Here is a 21,209-nt window from a genome sequence, read left to right as displayed (position 1 = left end):
GGCTGAGAGGTTTCTTTGGAGGTTTGTAAGCAGAGGCTAGATGGCCATCTGACAGCAATGCTGATTCTGTGAACTTAGGCAGATCATGAGAGGGAGGGCAGGAAGGGTTGTGTCAGTGGCGCTTTCTTACATGCCCAGGGAATGCAGATCACCACTTTGGGGACAGGAAGCAATTTTCCTCCAGGCCAGTTTGGTCAGGGATCCTGGAGAGGGTTTTTTTTTTTTTTTTTTTTGCCATCTTCTGGGCATGGAGCAGTAGTCACTGGGGGTGAGGGGGAGGTTGTTGTGAAACCCCTGCAGGGGGTTTCACTAGATGACCCTGGAGGTCCCTTCCAACTCTGTGATTCTGCCTGATAAATTCATCTTTATCCATCTTTATCCAAAGCTGAGCTCAATTTAAATCAAAAGGCTAGAAGACTGTGTCTGATGGAGGGATGGATGAAAGGGAGTTGTGGGGGGGGGGGAGAAGATAGTCCATTAAGGTCTGCCTATAGCTCACAGAAGGGGCAGGCCCTTGCGATCAATCCCTAATCCTTGATTTATCCCTTAATGCTCCTGACTTCTGTCTGCATGCTCCATTTGCAGTCCTCTGTGGGAAGTGGCTGCCCAGGAGCTGTTTGTACCCCTGTTAGGCGAGAGAGAGCAAGGAAACTAGGCCAGGTGGGTGAATTTGGCCACCAGTTTTGGGGAACCACAGGATTGGACTCAGTGCACAGTGGTTCCAGGGTGGGATCTTGAGTACCTGCCAGACGAGATGCTTCTTGTAAGCGTGCAAAGGTGAAAGAGAGAGCAGATTCTGCAGCTGCCAGAGTGCTCCGACAGGTTGCGCTCTGGAAGAACTTTCTATCTGACTCTGACTTAAAGCCGCTGCTGCTGCTTCCCATCCTCGGAAGACAGATGGGGTGACAGGTTGCTTTCCCTCTCTTCTGGCTGAATGAAATCCTTTTGAAACTTTGGAAACAGCTTGCAAGTCATTCATCACTTCCTTTTCTCCAGGCTGGGCCTCCTTTCCTGACTCTTTTCTCTATAAAGACCAGCACCCGCCATTCCGTCACACCCTAGTGTGACCAAAAGACAGAATCCAAGGTGAAGCTATGTGGATGACCTGCTGGGGCTATGCAGATAGGAGCAGGCTGGCTTGATTCTCAAAGACTAGGGTCTCCAAGGATCACCAGAAGCACGTCAAGTCTCTCTCCTACTGGTGTTTTCAAGGGCATTACTTTCTTCTGCATTATTAAGAACATAAGAAATGCCATACTAGATCAGACCAAAGGTCTACCATGTCCGGCATCCTGTTTCCAATAGTGGGCAGACTGATGCTTCCAGGAAGCTCATGGGCATGAGGAGGTGGGGTAAGGGTGGAGGAACAGCCTTCCACATTATTTAAATACCAATTAGTGACAGGTAGAGTTACCCTGCCTCTGAACATGGAGGATCCATTTATCCATTATGACTAATAGCCAGAGATGGACTTTTCCTTTTCCATGAACTTATCTAATTGGTTTGTCCTCCAGTTCTGCACAATGGGAGTACGTGTGGTGAAGACTGCTGGGTGGTCCAAACCTTGCAGATGAAGGTCTTTCCCCCCCTTACAAGTATTCCATTCCTCCACATATGTCCCACCCACATTTTATGCCAGTCATAGTGGACAGTCCTGGGTTTGATGGACCAGAGGTCTGACTATGTTGAACACATAGGTTGGAGCCCAGTAGCACCTTAGAGACCAACAAGATTTTTGGTGTGTAAGCTTTTGGAAGTCAAAGCTCCCTTTCCCAGATACAAGAAGACTCTTGAAATCTTGTAACCTGGAAATCTTGTTGGTCTCTTAAGGAGCTGCTGGACTCAAATCTAGCTCTTCTACTGCAGACAAACGTGGCTACCCTCCCAAAACTCTGAATGCATGTTCATCAAAGACTGGAGCATCAGTTGCCCAATTTAAATAAATGACAGTGACCAGGGTCAAAGGGTGAGTTAAGCCCATTCGGGTGAATTCCTGGGAAAGGTAATTTCCAGTCCCGGGAGAGCCACTGACAACATCTGAGGGCTGCCAGGCACTTTGGAGGAGTGCTGACAGTCAGATGCTATGAAACATCCATGCCTGCTCTGCCGTATGGTCAGAGAGTCTGAGAGCCGGCCCGTGATGGATTGGAAAGCAATTGACACATTGATTTGGCCTTCTCTTGCTGGCTTCCTCTCTATTCTGGGATTTCTATGTCTTTCTGTCTTCAGGGACTTTCTGACGGGGGGGGGGCAGAAAGGGGGAGGGAGCCTTCCCATAAATGGAGCTGATCTCACCGCTGCCTCTTTTTTGGCACCTCCTCTTCTTTTCCATGGCTACAAGGGCCCCACAGGGAGAAGGGGCAGCTGATTTAATTCATTGCTTTGGCTCTCTCCAAAGGCAGATATAAATGTAGGGGACACATTCACTGGGGCTCACCCCCAGAACCTGTCTTGAGTAACAAAGCTCAGATGTGGAAAAGGACCATTTGAGTGTCACCCAGATCAGCCCTGGAATTTGGGAAGTGACAATATATTTAACTTCATTTTCAGAGAAGGAATAAGAAAAGAAAGGACCTTTGAGCATGTGTAGAGTGTCATTTCCCTCACCACCGAGTAATCACAATTGGACTCCGTTGGGAGAAGGGGTTGGATCATATGGATTCATTCCCTTAATGGGAGCACCTTCCCTCTGGTATGAGGTCAGGACACTCCTCTGATGCAAGAGGCTCAAGGTCCTTTCACTCACGGAAGGCTCAGCTGTCAGAATGAATCTGTGGGATCCAACTCACGGTCTTTCTAATGTGAGAGTCTGACTTTACAGGCCAGCTTGAGCTGCTGTGCCTCTCATTTCTGCCCCATGTCTCTTCTCTGACAACAACCCTGTGAGATACCTGTCAGCGAGGGCACGCAATCGAGCCCTGGATAGCGAGCTCCGTGTTCCCACCACCACCTTCTGGTCCCGTGGGAAAGTCTTTTCAGTTTGGGAGAAAGGTGCTATGGCCAGAGGCTCCAATGTCTCCATTTCAAAGTAGCCTTCCTATTGTAAATCTGCTCTGATCTCAAGGTGTGATTTTGCCGGAAACCTCTCTCTCTTGAAGTTTGAGAGAACTCTGATGTTTTGCATTTCAAAGCCATTATGTGTAAACAATTCTAGTGTGTGCACCCTATAAAGCTGTTCTGTAAAATCCCCGTCGTCATTCTAACCTTAAGTTGTACAGACCACTGAACTCGTTTGCTTTCTTAATAAAACTTTTAAAAACTCTCTGCAACGTCTGGAGCGAAGTTTATTATTCCTGAGATGCAACGAGGTCCTGGAGTCTGACAGTAGGTTAGAATCCCCAGCCTTCTTTTTTATTTTTGTGTTAGGAATTAGTTAGTATTAGTATGTCTGCACAATCCTCAAATCCGCTCGCCGTGAGAGAGGACCTCCTGCAGACCGTCATTGATATTGAGGTTGGCCGGGAAGAAACGACCCCGGAGCAGCGCCTGCCCGGGCCTACCGATGTTCCTGGGAGGCCGACGTGGACCTCCTTGCCCTCGGAAGCCGGACAGCGACAGAGGGTCGTAACCGGTGAACGGGCAGCCTCGGAACCATGGGGCGACTTATACCGAGGACCGCTAACCACTTGGTATGGAGAAGGGGAAGAGCGAAGCCGGGAGGTCGCTCCTGGAGAGTGGTGGAAGGAGCCCCTGCTTGCCTGCACTCCCGTCCTCACCGCAGAGGAGGCTACCCTGCTACGCGGACAGAACCAGACGTTGGTTCTACAGAACCGGGACCTGGCCTAGGGTCCTGTAATTAACTTGGGAGGGGGGTGAGCTTTGATTCTCTCTGGCCGTCTAACTGCTGCATCATACTAATGCATACACTAGAGAATGCAAATGAAGGACATGGGCCTCTGGGGAGAAGAAGAAGTAGTGTTGGTTTTTATATGCAGACTTTCTATACCACTTAAGGAAGAATCAAACTGACTTACAATCTCCTTCCCTTCCTCTCCCCACAACAGACACCCTGTGAGGTAGGTAGGGTTGAGAGAGCTATAACAGAGCTGTAACTTGCCCAAGGTCACCCAGCTGGCATTGTGTGTAGGAGTGGGGAAACACATCCAGTTCACCAGATTAGCCTCCACTGCTCATGTGGAGGAGTGAGGAATCAGACCCGGTTCTCCAGATCAGAGTCCACAGCTTCAGGGTAGGTGAAAGGATGTGAAATAAAGCACAGCAACCATTTTTGGCTCAGGCAAATGGCACAGGAGGGAGGCTGAACCCCCCCCTCCCTGCACCAAGCTCCCAAGAGTCCCTGGGATTTTAGTTCCCCAGTGTCGCATCTGTCTCTAAAATGGGGAATCCTGTCCCGTCTCGTGGCAGATGTCAAAGCTAGGAAGTCCAAAGTCCATTGACCTCAATGGACTTAGAAGGGTACACCTATGTTGAGGACAGTACTGCTCATAACCCAAATCCAGGCACAAGTTTCCTAGCATCCTGTTTGTAACTCGGTCAGTGTTGTGCCAAGTGGAGGTCTGTGTAGTACCGAACGACCACAGTAAGACACCAGTTCCTGGAGAAGAAAATTGTTCACTACTTGTAAAGAAACTTATCCAGCACAGAAAGGGGGAGAGCCCTGAAGTAAGCAAAAAAGACTAACTGAGTGAATGACTGAGCAAAGGTAGAATCAAGAAGGAGCTACTAAATGCAGTCCTTTATCCCTAGTTCTAAATGTATTACCTTGTTAAGAGAGAGCCTGAATAAGCTAAGCTTACCAGATTTTTGTTTCCATTTTTTGGAAACTATTTCTATTGAAGCCATGCTCTTGAAGGCAAATTTCTTTCTTTCCACAGGGTGAACTAACCCCCCCTTTCTTTTACCCCTCCTTTCAGAATCTCTGAGGATGCTCACCTGGATGGTCCTCCTCTTTTTTATGTCCAGTCGGAACTCATCCCCTGCTTTGTGGGAAATTCTGGTCTCTTTGCCCCGGAATATTCCTTAGTGTCTTGTGTGGCTTTGAGGCTCTTGATGCTACAGGAAAAGCCCTTTTGCCCTGTTGGATACTCATGGTGTAGTTGTCAAGAGCAGTGGTTTGGAGCAGTGGACTCTAATCTGGTGAACCGGGTTGGTTTCCCCACTCCTAAACTTGAAGCCAGCTGGGTGACCTTGGGCAAGCCTCACCTACCTCACAGGGTGTCTGTTGTGGGGAGGGGAAGGGAAGGTGATGGTAAGCTGGTTTAATTCTCCCTTAAGTGGTAGAGAAAGTCGGCATATAAAAACCAGCTCTCCTTCTTCTTCTTTTGGCGAACAAGATAAACTTGTTCTGCAGCTGGAAAGACCGTGTTAAACTAGCCCCTGAGCATTAGCAGAGTGCAAATTAAATGTTTCTCTTCCCAAGTTGCAAATCTGACACGAGTGATCTGGAGGGGAAGTGGGAGGTGTTGTTTCACCATAGCTGTGTCCTTCCCTTCTTCTTGCCTGTTTTTCAGGGATGCTAGCCTGGTGTTTCTTTTGGCTACCATTAAGGCCTGCAGCAGCCATCTCTGGATCGGGTTTCCCAGCAAGTGCATCCCAAAACCAAACTAATGTGTTTTGGTTTCCAATCCTGCAGGTAAATTTAAGCTGCTGGACCAGGACAGGGACGTCCGGGAGCCAGTCCAGTACTTCAACAGTGTGGAGGAAGTGGCCAGCATCTTCCCAGATCGAGTGTTTGTGATGGAGGCCATCACCTTCAGCGTCAAGGTCAGCTGTGCTTCCACAGGGTGAGCGTATCTTCCCCCAAGCACAGTTTATTATGTATTCACTTCATTTATACCTTTTCCCCAGTGGGGACCCGAAGCAGCTTACATCACTCTTCTCTCTTCCATTTTATCTTCACAACAACCCTGCGAGGTAGGTTATGCCGAGAGTGTGTGATGACTGAGAATGTGTTTGGGAATGTGAGAATTCTCTCCACAGCTTTCTCACTTTAAGAGGGAGTCCCAGATCTCCCTTTCTTTATTTGAAGTTCAGTTTCTTGAATTCAGCTGTTCCGTTTAATCTAAATTTCATCCTAAATGGTGTTATTGGTCGTTAACAAAGAGCTGAGCTGTTCAGAGCCTGCCCTTCACAGTGCTGCAGGTTTGTAAAGTGTTTTAGAAGCTTGCATTTGGCTGAGGCAGCATTGCTCCTCTTCACGCGTTTTTCAAATGAACTTTGCAAGACCTGAGCTGCTACATCACAACAGAGCTGGTTACCCAAACCCTGGCCTTCTGCAACTTGCAGTGCCGTCCTAAACAGAGTTACAGCCTTCTAAATCCATTGAAATTAGGATTACCAACCTCAAGGATATGGGGTAGGAAATTGGAAAGTTGAATTTTGATGGGAGGAAGTGTCCTCAGAGGAAGGGGAGGGGGTGGAAGAGGTGTTCTTTAACCCAGACTTCAGCCATCGCATCCCTGCTGAGCCCCCTTCCCCCCGTAAATTCCACACTCCCTGACACCGCCTCCAAATCTCCAGGAGTTTCCCAGGCCTGAGCTGGTCAGTGGGCTTAGTGGGGTGTAATTCTGCCTAGGGCAGCCCTTTTAATTAACTTCTTGGTAACCCAAATTGCAATCTTATGAATAAAGATCTTTTCCATGATAAAACCTTGCCATACCTGGGTTGCTCGGGTCGCTCAGATTTAAGGCCGTGCAATAGGCTTACCAGGTTCCCCCTCTCCTCCGGTGGGAGGTTTTTGGGGCAGAGGTGAGGTGAGACTGCCTGCGGCTGCGCCAATGCGATCACATCACTTCCGTTTTACACCCAGAAGTACCGCATTGCAAGGGGCCTTTTACCACTCAAACTGGGAGTTTGAGTTGTAAATGGCCCCTTGTGATGCGGCGCTTCTGGGTGTAAAACGGAAGTGATGTGATGCCGCGGGTAGACGCGCGTGCACGTGTTACCCGCCGACCCTTAGCTGGTTGGCGGGCAGCCAGATGGATTGGCGGGGGTTTGCCCGCTACGACCTGGCACTTGGCAACCCAACCGTGCAAGCAAACCAAAGTTGTTTGCTGGTAAACTAAGGATGGGAGTTACAAAACAGAGTAAATAAATCTTTTTTAAATCAAAATATTGTCGAAGGCTTTCACGGTCAGAGTTCATTGGTTCTTGTAGGTTGTCCGGGCTGTGTAACCGTGGTCTTTTTTAAATCCTTTGGCTTTAAAGCTGGGCTGTCTGTTTTCTTCATATCCTGCTTCTGGGCTTCCTGGAAGGACCGTGCTGGCTGCTGTTTGGAACAGGATACCATACTTAGAAAGACCTTTATGGACTAGTCTGGCAGGGCTGCTCGTCTGTTCCTAAATATTAAGCATCTTAATAGACTTGTTTTTGAGAAATCTGACTGCAGATGTTTTACATATCTCCCCCTGGCTTTATTGGCTCCACTTTAATAATCAGCGGAGACTGGAAGATTAGGGGAAGGATCATCTAAATGCCTTGTTGACCTTCTTAAAGCTTCGTGTTCCAGTTTCCTATCTCCTCCCCTCCGCCCCCCAGTGCTCTGTACAAGCCTGTACAAACCCCAGCACAGAGGCGTTTGCTCTCTTCCTTTTCTGTGTTCCTCTAAGGCCTGATCTAAACTTGATGCTGGCGAGGGAAAAGAACTCCTCCGCTCACGCACCAGGTCTCGTTCAAACTGGGTTGCCAGCTGTGCAAAGCCGCAATGTGGGTTGCAGCACAGTTTCCATGAATTGCTGCGGAGCACAAAGCCCCCTGCCCCGGTGGAGTTCTTGTGCTCTGCCAGCATCATGTTTAAATCAGACCTCGGTATCTTCCTGTCCAGTGATTAACGTGCTCAGGAATAGAACAACGAACAGATATTATCCAACGTTTCAGAATACAGCAGATGCCTTCTGATGAAGGGACCTTTGACCCTGGAAAACGTACACCCTGAAATTCTTGTTGGTCTCTAAGGCACTACTGGACTCAAACCTAGCTCTTCTACTGCAGTCCAACTTGACTACCCTCCCGAAACAGATTCCAAGTTTGCAAGAGAGTGCAAGAGAGAGATCCAAGACTGCTGGTGCAATGCAAATATCATGGACTGTGTTGGACACTGAAACGTCAGATACCCCTAATTAAGACAAAAGGGAAGGGACACTATCTATCTGTCTATTTATTTATACTTATATTTATAGCCCTCCCTCGCCCTGCATAGCAGGGCTCAGTGCAGGTAACAACAATTTAAAATACATGAAACACATACATGGATTAAAATTAAATTATAACAGTACAATAAGCTTTATACCAGTTCTAACCCAGGAAAAAGTTAAGGAAGTTGGTTCCAACCTGAAGAGGCTAAATTCTTGCTTAGAACATAAGAACATAAGAAAAGCCATGCTGGATCAGACCAAGGCCCATCAAGTCCAGGTGCCTCTAGGAAGCCCACAAACAAGACAACTGCAGCAGCATTATCTTGCCTGTGTTCCACAGCACCTAATATAATAGGCATGCTCCTCTGATCCTGGAGAAAATAGGTATGCATCATGACTAGCCATCACCACATCCTGGGGCAGCCTAGACTGGGAAAACCTAGCCTCTGTGCTCTGCTGAAAGGAGACAGGTGGTTTGGTGACTTCAGGTGTGTCTGCGCCCCTACTGATGACAGCCTTAGAATCCCTTCAATAACCTATTCTGTGGAAAAATCTGAATTAACTCAGATGAATTAATTTACTGGAATTTGACTTCCCTGCCCCCCGCACCCACAAATCAGGCATTTCTGGAGGCCCAGCCCTTGGTTTTTCACAGCTCAGTGTTCTTGCTGCTAAATCCTGACCCTCTTTCCTTCCCCACATTACCCTTTGCAGAAGATATTTCTGTTTGGCTTCTGGAGCAGGCCTGCAGAACTGACCCTCCATGTTAAATGCTGCCCATATTGAGACTTTTCATGTGCTCAACGCCCCATCTAACCTCCCCCCTTTTTTTGCAATCCCTGGCTGGGACAACAGAAGGATTGTTGTGCTCCTTACACATTGCCGTGTGTGGCTGGTAGAATGTGATCTGCTTCGAAATACAGACCATGAGGTGCAATGGTTAGAGGGTATCTGAGTAGGACTAGAGAGGATTAGATTCCACTCTGCCATGGAAGGTCACTGGATGAACTTGGGCCAGTCACTCTCTGTCAGACTGGCCTACCTCACAGGGTTGTTGTGGGATGAAAGGGAAGAAGGGAGAATCACATGTGTCACCCCGAGGTCTTTGTTGGAAAGGTGGGAAAAATAAAGAGAAGGAAAAGTTGATTGCTGCAGAAGCCGCCCTAATGTGGCAGAGTAAATAGGCCAAGCCGGACCTCCTTCTGTAGGACTCTCCTTGTTTCCACGTTCTTCGACTTCCCAATGGTTTCCTTCGCAGGTTGTGTCGGGCGAGTTCAGCGAGGACAGCGAGGTGTACAACTTTACACTGCACGCGGGGGATGAGCTGACGCTCATGGGGCAGGCAGAGATCCTGTGTGCCAAGGCTGCAAAGGAGAAGTCACGCTTCAATACTCTGCTTCGCAAGCTGGGCAAAGCGGGAGGCCCCAGCAGCAGCAGTGGTGGAAGCGGTGGGAACGGCAGTGGAGGTGGTGGCAGCAAGCAGCTGAAAGGCAAGATGCCGTGCCTGATCTGCATGAACCACCGGACCAACGAAAGCCTCAGCCTCCCCTTCCAGTGCAAGGGGCGCTTTAGCACCCGCTCCCCACTGGAGCTGCAGATGCAGGAGGGGGAGCACACCATCCGCAGCATCATCGAGAAGGTGCGACTGCCTGTCAACGTGACCGTCCCCAGTCGACCGCCTCGCAATCCCTACGACCTGCACGCCATCCGCGAGGGCCACTGTTACAAGCTGGTGAGCATCATCTCTAAGACTGTGGTGCTGTGCTGCATCCTCCGCAGGGACGAGGTGGCGCCCTTCCACTTCCTTCTGCTCACAGACATGCCCCGCTTCCTGCTGCCAGAGGGGATGTTGCGTGGAGGCGGAGACGCCCAGCTGGAAAAGCTTTTGCACGAGTGTGCCGCCCTCTGCCAGGAATGCTTTGACCCCAACGAATACTCCAAGGCCGTGCGCGAGGCCAAACCGGACTTCTCGGAAGAGTGTGCCAGCCCACGTCGTGTACGGCTCTGCTTGCAGGGCTACGCCCACAACGAACTAGCCCAGTCTTTCCAGCGCCTCTCGCTCTGCCTTTATAGCGCCGCCGAAAGTGGCTGCCAGGACTCCGCCCCAGGAGGAAGGAGTCAGCGGTTGCTCCTCCCCTCCCACCAGGAGCACTCTGCCCATCTTGCTGAGGCTTCAGACTCTGAGCGCGAGTACATGACGCCCGACTGGGCCGAACCCACATTCCGGACTCAGGAGCTCCCGTACGAGGAGCTGTGGACCAATCAGAGCACTGAGAACTACTCGGAACCCAGCAGCAACCTGCCAGGATTGGAGAGTGCCAATAAGGGCCATCGTGATCTCATCTCCTTTGCAAGCATCTCCTCCCCGTTTGGCTCCCCACGTTGCCAAGGCCTCCTGAAAGCCGAGCCTTTGGGGGAGATTCCGCCCCCAGTCCCACCCAAATCCGAAGCGGTAAGAGAGTCTGGCACTGGCGGCCACAGTGTTGAGAATGTGTGTTGTCGGGTGCCAGAGTGTCATACTTTGACCGGAGAGATCCAGCTTCAAACCCCTGCTCTGCTGCCCGCCCCCCATAGCTTGCCGGCTGATTGCAGAGCTTTTACTTTCTTTCAGTGAATCTCCATACTAAATACAGCCCTCTTCTTAGGGTTGTTGTGAAGATGCAGGGCGGCAACATTGTATGCCGTCCAGAGGGGCTTGGAGAAAGGCTGGGATAAAAATAGGGTTGCCAGCCTCCAGGTGAGACCTGGGGATCCCCCGGAATTACAGCTCATCTCCAGACTACAAAGACTAGTTCCCATGGAGAAAATTAATGCTTTGGAGTGTTTATGTCTAGGGTTGCCAACTCCCACTTGGGAATACCTGGAGATTTTGGGGGTGGGTCCTAGGAAGGGCAAGGTTTTGGGAGGGGAGGGGCCTCAATGGGGTGTAATGCCATAGAGTCCACCTTTTAAAGCGTCCATTTTCTTCAGATGAACTGATTTCTGTCACCTGGAGATCAGTGGTAATAGTGGGAGATCTCCAGCTACCACCTGGATGTTGGCAACCATATTTGTGGGATTGTACCCCACTGAGGTCCCTGTCCTTCCCAGGTTCCATCCCAAAATCTCCAAAAGTTTCCCAACCTGGATCTAGCAATCCTACCCCTCCCATTAAGGTTGCCAACCTCCAGGTGGTAGCCGGAGATCTCCCACTATTACAACTGATCTCCAGGCGAAAGAGCTCAGTTCACCTGGAGAAAATGGCCACTTTGGAAGGTGGAATCTATGGCATTATATTCCATTGAAGTCCCTCCTCTGCTCAAACCCTGCCCCCTCAGACTCCACCCCCGAAATCTCCAGGTATTTCCCAACCTGGAGCTGGCAACCCTACCCCCAACCCCTACTGGTGGCCCAGGGGGATCTGGCAACCCTAGAATAAAAATGCAACAGATGTTTGGAAGGAAAGTAGGACCTGCAAAGAGAGAAAGTGAAAAGAGTCTAAAAATGAAAAGGGAATGTGATTAGTCCACACGAGCCCCCCAGGCAGATTCTGTTTGGGAAACAGGGGCAACTTTCAAAGTGAGAGAGTCGTTTTCAACAGGCAGCTGCCTTCTCAGCTGAGGGGAGGAGGTTCTCTGCCTCGCTCACAGGCCAGCACCCATTGGGGTCTGTAGGTGAGGTCACCTTGTTCTTTAGAGTTAATCCCCCACTTGAGATGTCCGGAGACTGTCAGCAATCTAAAGGAACACAAGGCAGTGTTATGTGTCTAGGTTCTTGGCCAGCAGGCTGTGGTCCTCTACTGCTGGAGGGGTTCCAGAACCATGGCTCCGTGTGGTATCCTGTATACACCCAAGTACATATTACTCTCGCCCAAATAATTCCACACAATGCGCACCTAATATATGGCATTCATTATGTCCTGAGGTGGTTGGTGGTAAGCTGCCTTATATTGAGCCAGGCCTTTGGTCCATCAAGGTCAGTGTTGTCCACTCAGATTGGCAGTGGCTCTCCAGGGTCTTGGGTAGCGAATCCTTTCACAGTGGCTATTACATGGTCTTTTACCTGATCTGAAGGTAATGGTTGGATACCTTTAGTTTGGTAAAGGTATTCCCCTGTGCAAGCACCGGATCACTACTGACCCATGAGGGCTTTAAACATTCATAGAGGCAGCTTTCACTCTTCTAGGTACTCTTCTCTCCTTCCCCCCACTGCTTACTGATTTCCCTGCAGGAAATGGGGGATTATATTGACTCGTCTGTAAGAGGTGGGGCAAAGGTGGAACAGGGTGATGGCTTGAGGAATAACTGTGTGTTGTAAGGGGTCTAGAGCTGCACTTAAAATGGGAGCCCCATGTCAAGTATCTCCCCTCCCAGTTACTTCTAGTTTAACTTGCTATGCCTCCTGCTGTCATTGTGTGTGTGTGTGTGTGTGTGTGTGTGTGTGTGTGTACAGTGCCATCAAATCACAGCTGACTTACAGCCACCCCTTATGAGGTTTTCAAGGCAAGTGGTTAAGCAGAGGTGGTTTGCCATTGCCTTCCTCTGCAAAGTCTTCTTTGGTGGTCTCCCATCCAAGTACTGACCCAGCTTAGCTTCCGAGATCTGACAAGATTGGGCTATACTATACCATTCCACACCCCTCCTGCTTTTATTAGGAAGTTATTTTTCTGCCCCACCAACAGCAGCCAGTGATGTGGAGCAGAAGCAGGGGAAAGTACATCCTAAAGCCTGGACGCAGGGTAGGTTGGAGGGCCAGTGTGGTGTAATGGTTCGAATGTTGGAGTAGGACCTTTGAGACCTGGACTCAAATCTCTTCTTTCCTTGAGGCTCGCTGACCTTGGGCCAGTCACTCTCTCTAGGTCTAGCCTACCTCACAGGGTTGTTGTGAAGACAAAACAGAGGCAAGGAGGACCATGGATGCTGCCTTGAGCTCCTTGGAGGAAGGCAGAGTAATAAGACACTAAACAAAATAAGATGAACTGGGTGTTCTGGAGAAGGCAACTTGACGTGGGGCTATTTGTATTTAGGGGCAGTTGTGTCGTAGAATCATAGAATCATAGAGTTAGAAGGGACCACCAGGATCATCTAGTCCAACCCCCTGCACAATGCAGGATATTCACAACTACCTCCCCTACACACACCCAGTGACCCCTACTCCATGTTCAGAAGATGGCCAAGATGCCCTCCCTCTCATGATCTGCTTAAGGTCATAGAATCAGCATTGCTGAAAGATGGCCACCTAGCCTCTTCTTAAAAACCTCCAGGGAAGGAGGTTCAGTCCTTGAAGGCCAGTCAGTTCCAGGGCTGCTTCCACACAGAGGTGATATTCTCTCTAGCTCTTGTTGCCATTGAGGTATTCACAGTGGCAACGGGGCATCTACATGGGAGGTTGCTCCGCCCTTTCCTTGCCTTAGCCACCATTTCTTCCCCCTTCACCAGAGGGCTTTTTGTAAAACAAAAACAGGAATTTTATTTATTATTTATTTAATTTGTTTTATACCCCATCCTCCCCCTTATAACTCAGGAACAAAAAAGACTACAGGCTTAATTTTTTTTTTAAATGAAAGTGACAACGAATACTGCATTGCCACAGAGCACTATTACATTATAACGCTATAGTGATCTAGCAATTCCTGATTGCTTTAAAAGCCTTCTGCTGTGTGTGGAGATGGCTGCCATGAGGGATGAGGCAAGTGAAATGGCACCAATCTGGGCAGGACCTGGGAAAAAGCACACCCTCCTGACCATCTGGAACCCAAAGGCCCTGGGACAACTATCTTTTCAAAAAGGTTTGGAAAAGAGTGCAGCAAAGCGGGGACAAAAGGCAGAAACAGGGCAAATTGAGGATGACCTCACATTGATGCTTCCAAAACCAGCACAGCGGCAAGGAAGCCAAGTCAGAGCCATGTGGAAGCCAAGGAAGGAAGCCATGGCAGAGTCCATGTGGAAGCTGCCCAGGGCAGATCAGGAAGGTTTTTTTTCCATATCTGACTGAAAGTCACATAAATCTGGGCGTATCCATTTGCTCTTTTGGTATATGCCATAAATTATAAACTGATAGGTGATCTGAGCTCTTAATGCTTTATATTAATTGCACACACTCACTGACTGACATAAATTCATCTGAATGTACACAGTGTCGTCTCAGAATTGCACACCACCCAGCAGTGAGCAAAAACCCATGCTTCAAACTATTTGATTACATTGTTATTGCATTTAGTCAGACTAGTCAGATGTCAACTGACTCCGTATAAAATACGTCACTTCGGTTTCTATGTGCCTTTAACAGGAGCAAAGTTCTTTATGGCAATTATGCTGTCGTTGGCATCCTGTTACGATGGTTCTGGGTAGAGGGGACGGGGCCCTAAGGCCAGGGCTTTCCTGCAGGTGTCTCTTGAGGTCCCACGGGGTTCAGTTCAGGCTTCCTGATCTTTGTGATTAGCTCAGGTGGATCATTTTCATGGGAGGCCATGTGAGTTGCAGGTGGTGTGTATCTTAGGCAGGAGAGGGAAGAGGAGACATAATTTTGCCATGCAGGGTGCCCCCCCCCCCACATATTGCCTCTACTCCTTGCAGCTCTGGCCAGATGGGCCCTCCAGACATACTACAAATCCCTCCAGGGGCCGGACTTGTCCATTTCCTGCCTAGTGCTTGCACAGGGAGTGGTGAATGCATGAAGGATAAAGAGCTTAGACTGGGGCCTGGGAAGTAGTTGGAAGGCTTCCCTCCCTCTGAGGCAATCTTGCTGCCAAATTGCCTGCCCACCCATTCTAGTTAAGAGTTGTCAATCAGAATTGCTGGGGAAGGAAGAGATCAAGAATAAAATAGCATCTCATAATGCCATACCAAGGTCAAACTATCCGAATCTGGCATTTTCCAAGTAGGGCAGATGCAGGAGAAGGGGGGGGGGCTTTGCAGGGGTGAAGCTGCCACTCTTCCCTTCTCCCCTGCAAGTGCCACCTCAGCCTTTTTAAAGCCTTCTTATTGCCCCCCCTCGCAATCTCCAAGATGGGACATAAGCTCTGCAAGAGGGAAAACAATCTTACGGGGGCGGGGGGACGACACTGGACATCGATGAGGAATGATCAGCAGGAAGCCTTAAGCACCCTGCCTTCCTTCCACCAACTGAGTAGCCCCCTACAAAAGCCCCCCCACACACACACACATTTTAGCCTCTCAGTTTGCCATGCCCATAAGATTCTGGTGCATCCAAACTCAAATTGTTGCGTATCACTCCCACTTAAAGAAGGATCTGGAACTGCCCCCAGGAGGCCTCCCTCTCTCTGCCTCCCCTTCCCCAACAGCAGATGACAATCCATACCCCTTTGTCTTTTCCAGGTGAGGGAGGAGTGCCGCCTGCTCATTGCGCCCCCAGTACCCCCACGGGGTGGCCACCCGCCCGCCTCTTCCAGCCCTCCAGTGCCTCTGCGCTTCCCCAAGCTCCAGCCGGCTGCTTCGCCCAGCTCCAGCCTCTCCTACTACTCATCTGGACTTCACGACATCGTGTGAGTGGGGGCAGGGGTTGACCTACATCAAGGGCGGTGCCAGCAGCGGGTGGGGGGGAGGCACTTTGTATATGCTCAGGGACATTATTTTCCCTTGGTGTTCTGGCGCAGATTAGGCTCCATGCTATCAGCATAAAGGGGACCAAGGGCAGACACATCTTTGGGTGGACTCCTTCATGAAGCCGCTCCTCGGAGCAGGGAGCTGGCTGCTGCACGGGCCAGTCTTGAGTACTTGCCAGATGGAGGAGATTCACACAGATTTATTTATTTACACAAAACATTTAGCCTGCCTTTCTGTCCTGGTCAGAGTCAGTGAGGCATGCATAACAAAAACACATTTTTAAAAACCGAATACATATCATCCAAGCAATAAAAACCAAGTTAAAACAAATACACAATAAAATACAATTACATAAAACAACAATTAAAAACCGGGCAGAAAGGAGGGGTCACCGAGGGAATGCCAGATGAAACACACAAAAACAGCTTCTGGCAGGAGACGGCCACAAAAGGGGACAGGCGAGTGTCTCCGGGGAGAGAGTTCCGGAGTTCCAGTGTCGCAACGGAGAAGGCCCCCTCCTGGATTGCCCCCCCCCCGCCCAGGTGGCGGAGGGACACCTGAAGCAGGGCCTCGCATGACGATCAAGATTGCAGGAACAATCTTAACTCCCTCTGATCTTTGTGTAACAGAGGATGACCGCTCTTTTTGGGTTGATCTTGATGCACTGAGTCCGCTGGAAGCTTTCAGGGCCCAAAATTTCTGGTGTCCAAACATGATGGCTATTTGGAGGGATGGATGCAAACGAAGCATTGTCTTGAGCAGCTGACACATGTGTAGCTGCGGAGAGAAGCGGGATTCTTCTCCTTGGAAGTCTCCCTGGCTCTACGTTTTGCAAAAAAAGGAACTGCACCTTGCTTTCCCCTAGAACCATCCTTCATGGAAGAATCCCAGGAGTCAGGGTTACAGCTCCAGTAACACTGCTTTAATGCTCCCAGAGATTGCCACTTGCCAGCCCCTTTGCTTGTAAACCAGGACAGCAGAGGCCAGGAAGGAATCCTCGTGCAGGACAGGGGGCTTATGGTACCAGCTCCAGGTTTTCCAGGAAGGGGACCCATCCTTCTACCTCCCCACCACACCTGCATTCACCTTCTCTCTTCTCCCCCCCCCCATTCCTCCTGTGCCATCACAGCACTGAAGATTAAGATTGGTCACTTCATGCGGACCTTTAGTGTTGAGGATGGATTGCTGTATGTGACATTCCTGGAAGCCCTCTATAAAGTCAGCTGGGGAGGGGGTCCTGCAGAGACAGTTGCCCCTCTGGGGTTGCCCAACCCTACTGGCAACTGGTACCAGCCGTTGCCAGAGTTCCAAGCAACAGTGTTGAACTGTGCAGCTGTAGCACACGGGAAAGGCTTTGCAAAAAACGGACGAAGCGCACCAGCCAAGACTGGAACCTGCCTGCATTTCTGCCCTTCTGAGATCCAGCATGGTGTAGTGGTTAAGAGCAGCAGACTCTCATCTAGAGAACCAGATTGGATTCCCTGCTCCTCCCCATGCAGCCTGCTGGGTGACATTGGGCTACTCACAGCTCTCTCAAGAACTCTCTAAGCCTCACCTACCTCACGAGGTGCCTGTTGTGGGCGGGGGGAAGGGAAGATGATTGTAAGGTGCTTTGAGACTCCTTTCAGTAAAGAGAGGTATACAAACCAAGTATTTTTTCCCTCTTCCTACTCCTCCTCAGGTATTACTGATGTAGGGCTCTGTGGATCCCCTGGGAGCCAGCAGGGGTGCTAGAACCTCTGACTTCTTCAAGCTTTTGTCCTTTATGGACCTTAACCACACTCACCTGCTGAGCACAGATTCCTCCTCCCTGCTTCTGCTGACCCCTGGACTCTCCTCTTCTCCCTCCATCCAGGTCAAGGCCACGGAGTGGCAGCTGCTCCCCGTCTCCGGACTCCTACTCCCTCTACTGCTACCCTTGCACGTGGGGTGACTGCAAAGCTGGGGAGTCCTCTACCCGCCCGCTTTCTAGTCCCCAGGCACAACCACAGTCTCCACCGCAGCCCACACAGGTGTCTTCGTGGTCAGATCCGTGGGCCTACAGCGACCTGGGACCCAGCGTGGCAACCGGCCGATCCACCCCGCTGCTGGGAAGCGGCGACTCCGCCTCCATCAAGAGCTACCACAGCTGCCCCCGCCTGAAACCTCCCCCTCCTCAGAAACGCTTTGCCCCCTTTGGGGCTCTCAACCCCTTCGCCAATCTGGCCTATTCCTCCAGCCCGGCTTCCTCTGGCTCCTCAGACTGGCTGGAGTCCCTCGAGTGGCAAAAGCCTGCTGCATCCTCTCCAGAGACCTTTGACCCCTTTGAGGGCACTTCCTCCCCAGAGGGGGAGCTGCACTACAGCCCTGCTCCCCCTCCTCGGCCGACGAAGGCCTTTGAGCCAACCGAAAACATTGTCATCCGCACGGCTGTGGCTCCGTTGTCTCCTACCATTGTTCATGGTGCCGAGGGAGGGGTCACTCGCTTATATTTGGCCCAGGGGGTCATTGAGGTGCCGCCAGCCCGGCTCAATGGGGACGGCTCGCCCTGGCAGCCCCCGGCTGACCTGTCCTCGCTGGCCCTCGAGGAGGTGTCCCGGTGCTTGCGTTTCATCGGCCTCTCGGAGGACGTGGTCAGCTTCTTCGCCCGTGAGCGTATCGACGGCAGCATCTTTGTACAGCTCACAGAGGAGATCCTGTCAGAGGACTTCCACCTCACCAAACTTCAGGTCAAGAAAATCATGCAGTTTATCAAGGGCTGGAGGCCTAAGATCTAGAATTGTACAGGAGACCTAGAGAGCATTGCAGGGGACGGTTCCTTCCTGGAACTGAGGGAGGCGAGTGACGTAGATGGTCTTCAGACAAGACACCAGACCCTCAGCCGAAGATTGAAAGCGGGGGGGGGGGGGACCAAGCTCTAGCACGGGGGGACTGTATGTAGACATCTATTCTTAGATGGGTCTATTGAGCTAAGGCTAATGAGGAGGGCTGGGTAAGCCTTACCCATAATCCTGTGAAATGAGGAGGGGGTAAGAGGATCGATGTCCAAGAGAGGCGAGATAATAGGATTCCCTTCTCCCATACAGGGGGCAGGGACAAGGCCTCACCCATACCCACCCAGGCTGCCACTCGGTAAAGGACGGTACAACCCTGCCTGCCTTCGTGCTCTGTCACAACACCCGAAGGATGGCTCACTGGTTTCTAGCAGGGCTTGAGCAAGAGCGGGACATGGAGCTTCTAGTTTAACAGGCAGGGCCCAAGAACCGATAGCTGCTGCCCGCCTTGATGGCGACATAGTACTGACAGGCACCTGGACCCGCTGTTGGGACTACGGGCATTCACTCCTTCTGTAGAGGCACAGCCTGCGGGCTTCTCTGCTGCATCTGCACAAGAGGCTTCTGTTCAGCTCCCCCCCCCCATTCAATTCTTGTGCAGAGTACACATGTAGTAAACAAAGGGCTGGAGTGTCTTCGCATGGTAGAGGCCATGCATCAGTTTTGCCCGCTCACAGAAAAGCCTGGTGCCAGCCTTATGGGGAATGGGATCTTTCACCCTCCCCAAACTAGTGGCAGGGCATAGCATTCTACGGCCTGGCTATTGCCTTACAGGCTGCTTCCACCAGCTGCTGCCAAGGGGATGGGAGGGAAAGGTAGGCAGGTAGTTCCTATCCGTTCACTGCTTCAGCAGCAGGGAGAGCAACGGTTCAATAGTTTCATTCTGCCTTGCGCTACAACTGTTAACTTTAGGGCATCCTAGATGCCTCCTTGCCTTCTAGCTGCTTTGGAACTTGCAGGGGTCGGGTGAAGGACACTCTGGTCCAGGAAGGACTGAAGATTCATCAAGAAAAAAACTCATGGGAGCAAAATACTTTCTTGCCCTTGAAACACTTCCCTTTGAAGTCTAGAGCAGTAGGGACTGCTTCTAGGTTCGTGTAGCAGAAATGAGTGATGCATCTGTGTCTGGACTATTCCACAGCCTGCAGGGGGTGGGGTAGGAAAGTGGTCCATTTGAAAGCTACCCTACAGCCTGCCAGTGAGGACTCTAGCATAGCTATTTGCCTTAAGTGTGCTTCCTGTGTGCAAATAATTTTTATACAGGAGTAGCAGTAACCCTCCCCCTCAAAAAAAAACCTAGTTTTTTTTGCTGTTATACAGTCAAGTTGGGTACAAGTTGTACTATGTAATTCTGCAGCAAGCTTTGTGGAACTCTGAAGCCTGCTCCCTAATACTTGAAACTCCTTATGCCCTGACCCCTTTTCCAAGCACATCACCACTGCCATAATGCCTAGAACTAAGGGTGGGGGAACCAATGTCAAGCGCTCCATTATAAATATCATGCTCACCTGATCGGACCAGAGACAATCCCCAAATTTCACACGGCCAAGAGGAAGGGCAGTAGTAGAATATTCTCTGGCCCTTGCTGACCCTGCCTGGGCTGTCCACGGCCACTCTTTCCCAATCACAAGGCCAGCAGCAGGGGGCCAGGCAGAGTCCAACGTGGCCTTTCATACGACAGTTACTTCAACTGCACCTTAGTACAATGTGTAGACAATTGGGGGTTTTTCCTTTGAACCCCACCTGCAAGTTTCAACATCTTACTAATCTTCCACCCTCTCTACCAGGACCAGTTGAAATCTGCTGCAGTCTGGCTGAATTCCCTGCTGGAGTGATTCACATTTTCTGCCAAGTGCTGCCTCTGGGTATGAGAATACCACTTTGGTTTTTTAAGCCAGGATGGGGAGGGGTGTGTGTTTGATTCATGCCTAGAGGATGGCAGAGTATTTGTATTCATTTCTACTTTAATCCTTGCCAATTAGTGAAATAAAGCCAGTTTATTTAAAAAAATAAACATATGCAGAGGATGTGGTGTTTTAGGTGGGCACAGAACTCCACTGCAGCGGTGACTGCTGTATGGGGGGCGGGGGGGGGGGAGAACACAGCGCTTGGAACCGTGCCATGCTAGCCACACAGAACAATGCTTGAACAGCACTGAGACAAAAATATACATACCATATTAGACGTGTGTGTGTGTTAAGTGCCATCAAGTCACTTCCGACTCATGGCGACCCTATGAATGAAAGTCCTCCAAAATGTCCCATCTTTGTCTTAGCCATAGATATTAGACATAGTTTTGCTTTTTCCCCTCTTTTGAAAAATATCCAACAATGGGTGTGAGGAAGAGCGTAAGAAGCTGGGCAAGGCCCTAAAGACCCCTGCTTGAAAGGGCTTGTAGCATTGGGGATTTCCCACAAAGCAGAATATTTTCACAAGAGGACTACACACTTTAAAAGTGTGAGGCTAGTAGGAATTCAAGTCCTGCACTTGGCATCACACAGAAGAAGCCTCACAATCCACTGGGTGCTAGTCCCAGAAGCAGAGAGGAGGCCTGATCCTGTCACATTTCAGCTGAGCCAAAGCTCCAACAGCTAAGCATGGATGGATGCCGCAGAGGAAGACCAAAGCCTTTCACCCTTGCTTGGCGTCTGGAGAAGCCAGACGGGGAAAGCAGCAAGGAGACAGCACAGAGGTGAGGAGAGCAGGAATTCTTAGGGATGGAAAAGTCAAACCATCCGTTATTGGGGATGCAGCAAGCA

General features: G+C 50.4%; 1 protein-coding gene across 1 annotated transcript in view; it reads left to right on the top strand.

The window, feature by feature from the left end:
- The window catches only part of GAREM2 (GRB2 associated regulator of MAPK1 subtype 2), a 40,480-nt gene extending 22,087 nt beyond the window's left edge, over nt 1-18,393 (top strand). Inside the window, exons 3-7 of the mRNA XM_056852705.1 lie at nt 5,594-5,724; nt 9,352-10,194; nt 10,240-10,545; nt 15,410-15,576; nt 17,493-18,393. Coding sequence (XP_056708683.1) covers nt 5,594-5,724; nt 9,352-10,194; nt 10,240-10,545; nt 15,410-15,576; nt 17,493-18,393 — 2,348 coding nt within the window. The remainder of the gene's footprint in view (nt 1-5,593; nt 5,725-9,351; nt 10,195-10,239; nt 10,546-15,409; nt 15,577-17,492) is intronic.
- The last annotated feature ends 2,816 nt before the right edge of the window (nt 18,394-21,209 follow it).

The sequence above is a fragment of the Euleptes europaea genome, chromosome 7 (genome assembly GCF_029931775.1).
Source record: "Euleptes europaea isolate rEulEur1 chromosome 7, rEulEur1.hap1, whole genome shotgun sequence".
Taxonomy (NCBI): Eukaryota; Metazoa; Chordata; class Lepidosauria; order Squamata; family Sphaerodactylidae; genus Euleptes; species Euleptes europaea.
The sequence above is the reverse complement of the archived record's forward strand: the minus strand, read 5'-3'. Positions and strand labels throughout refer to the sequence as shown.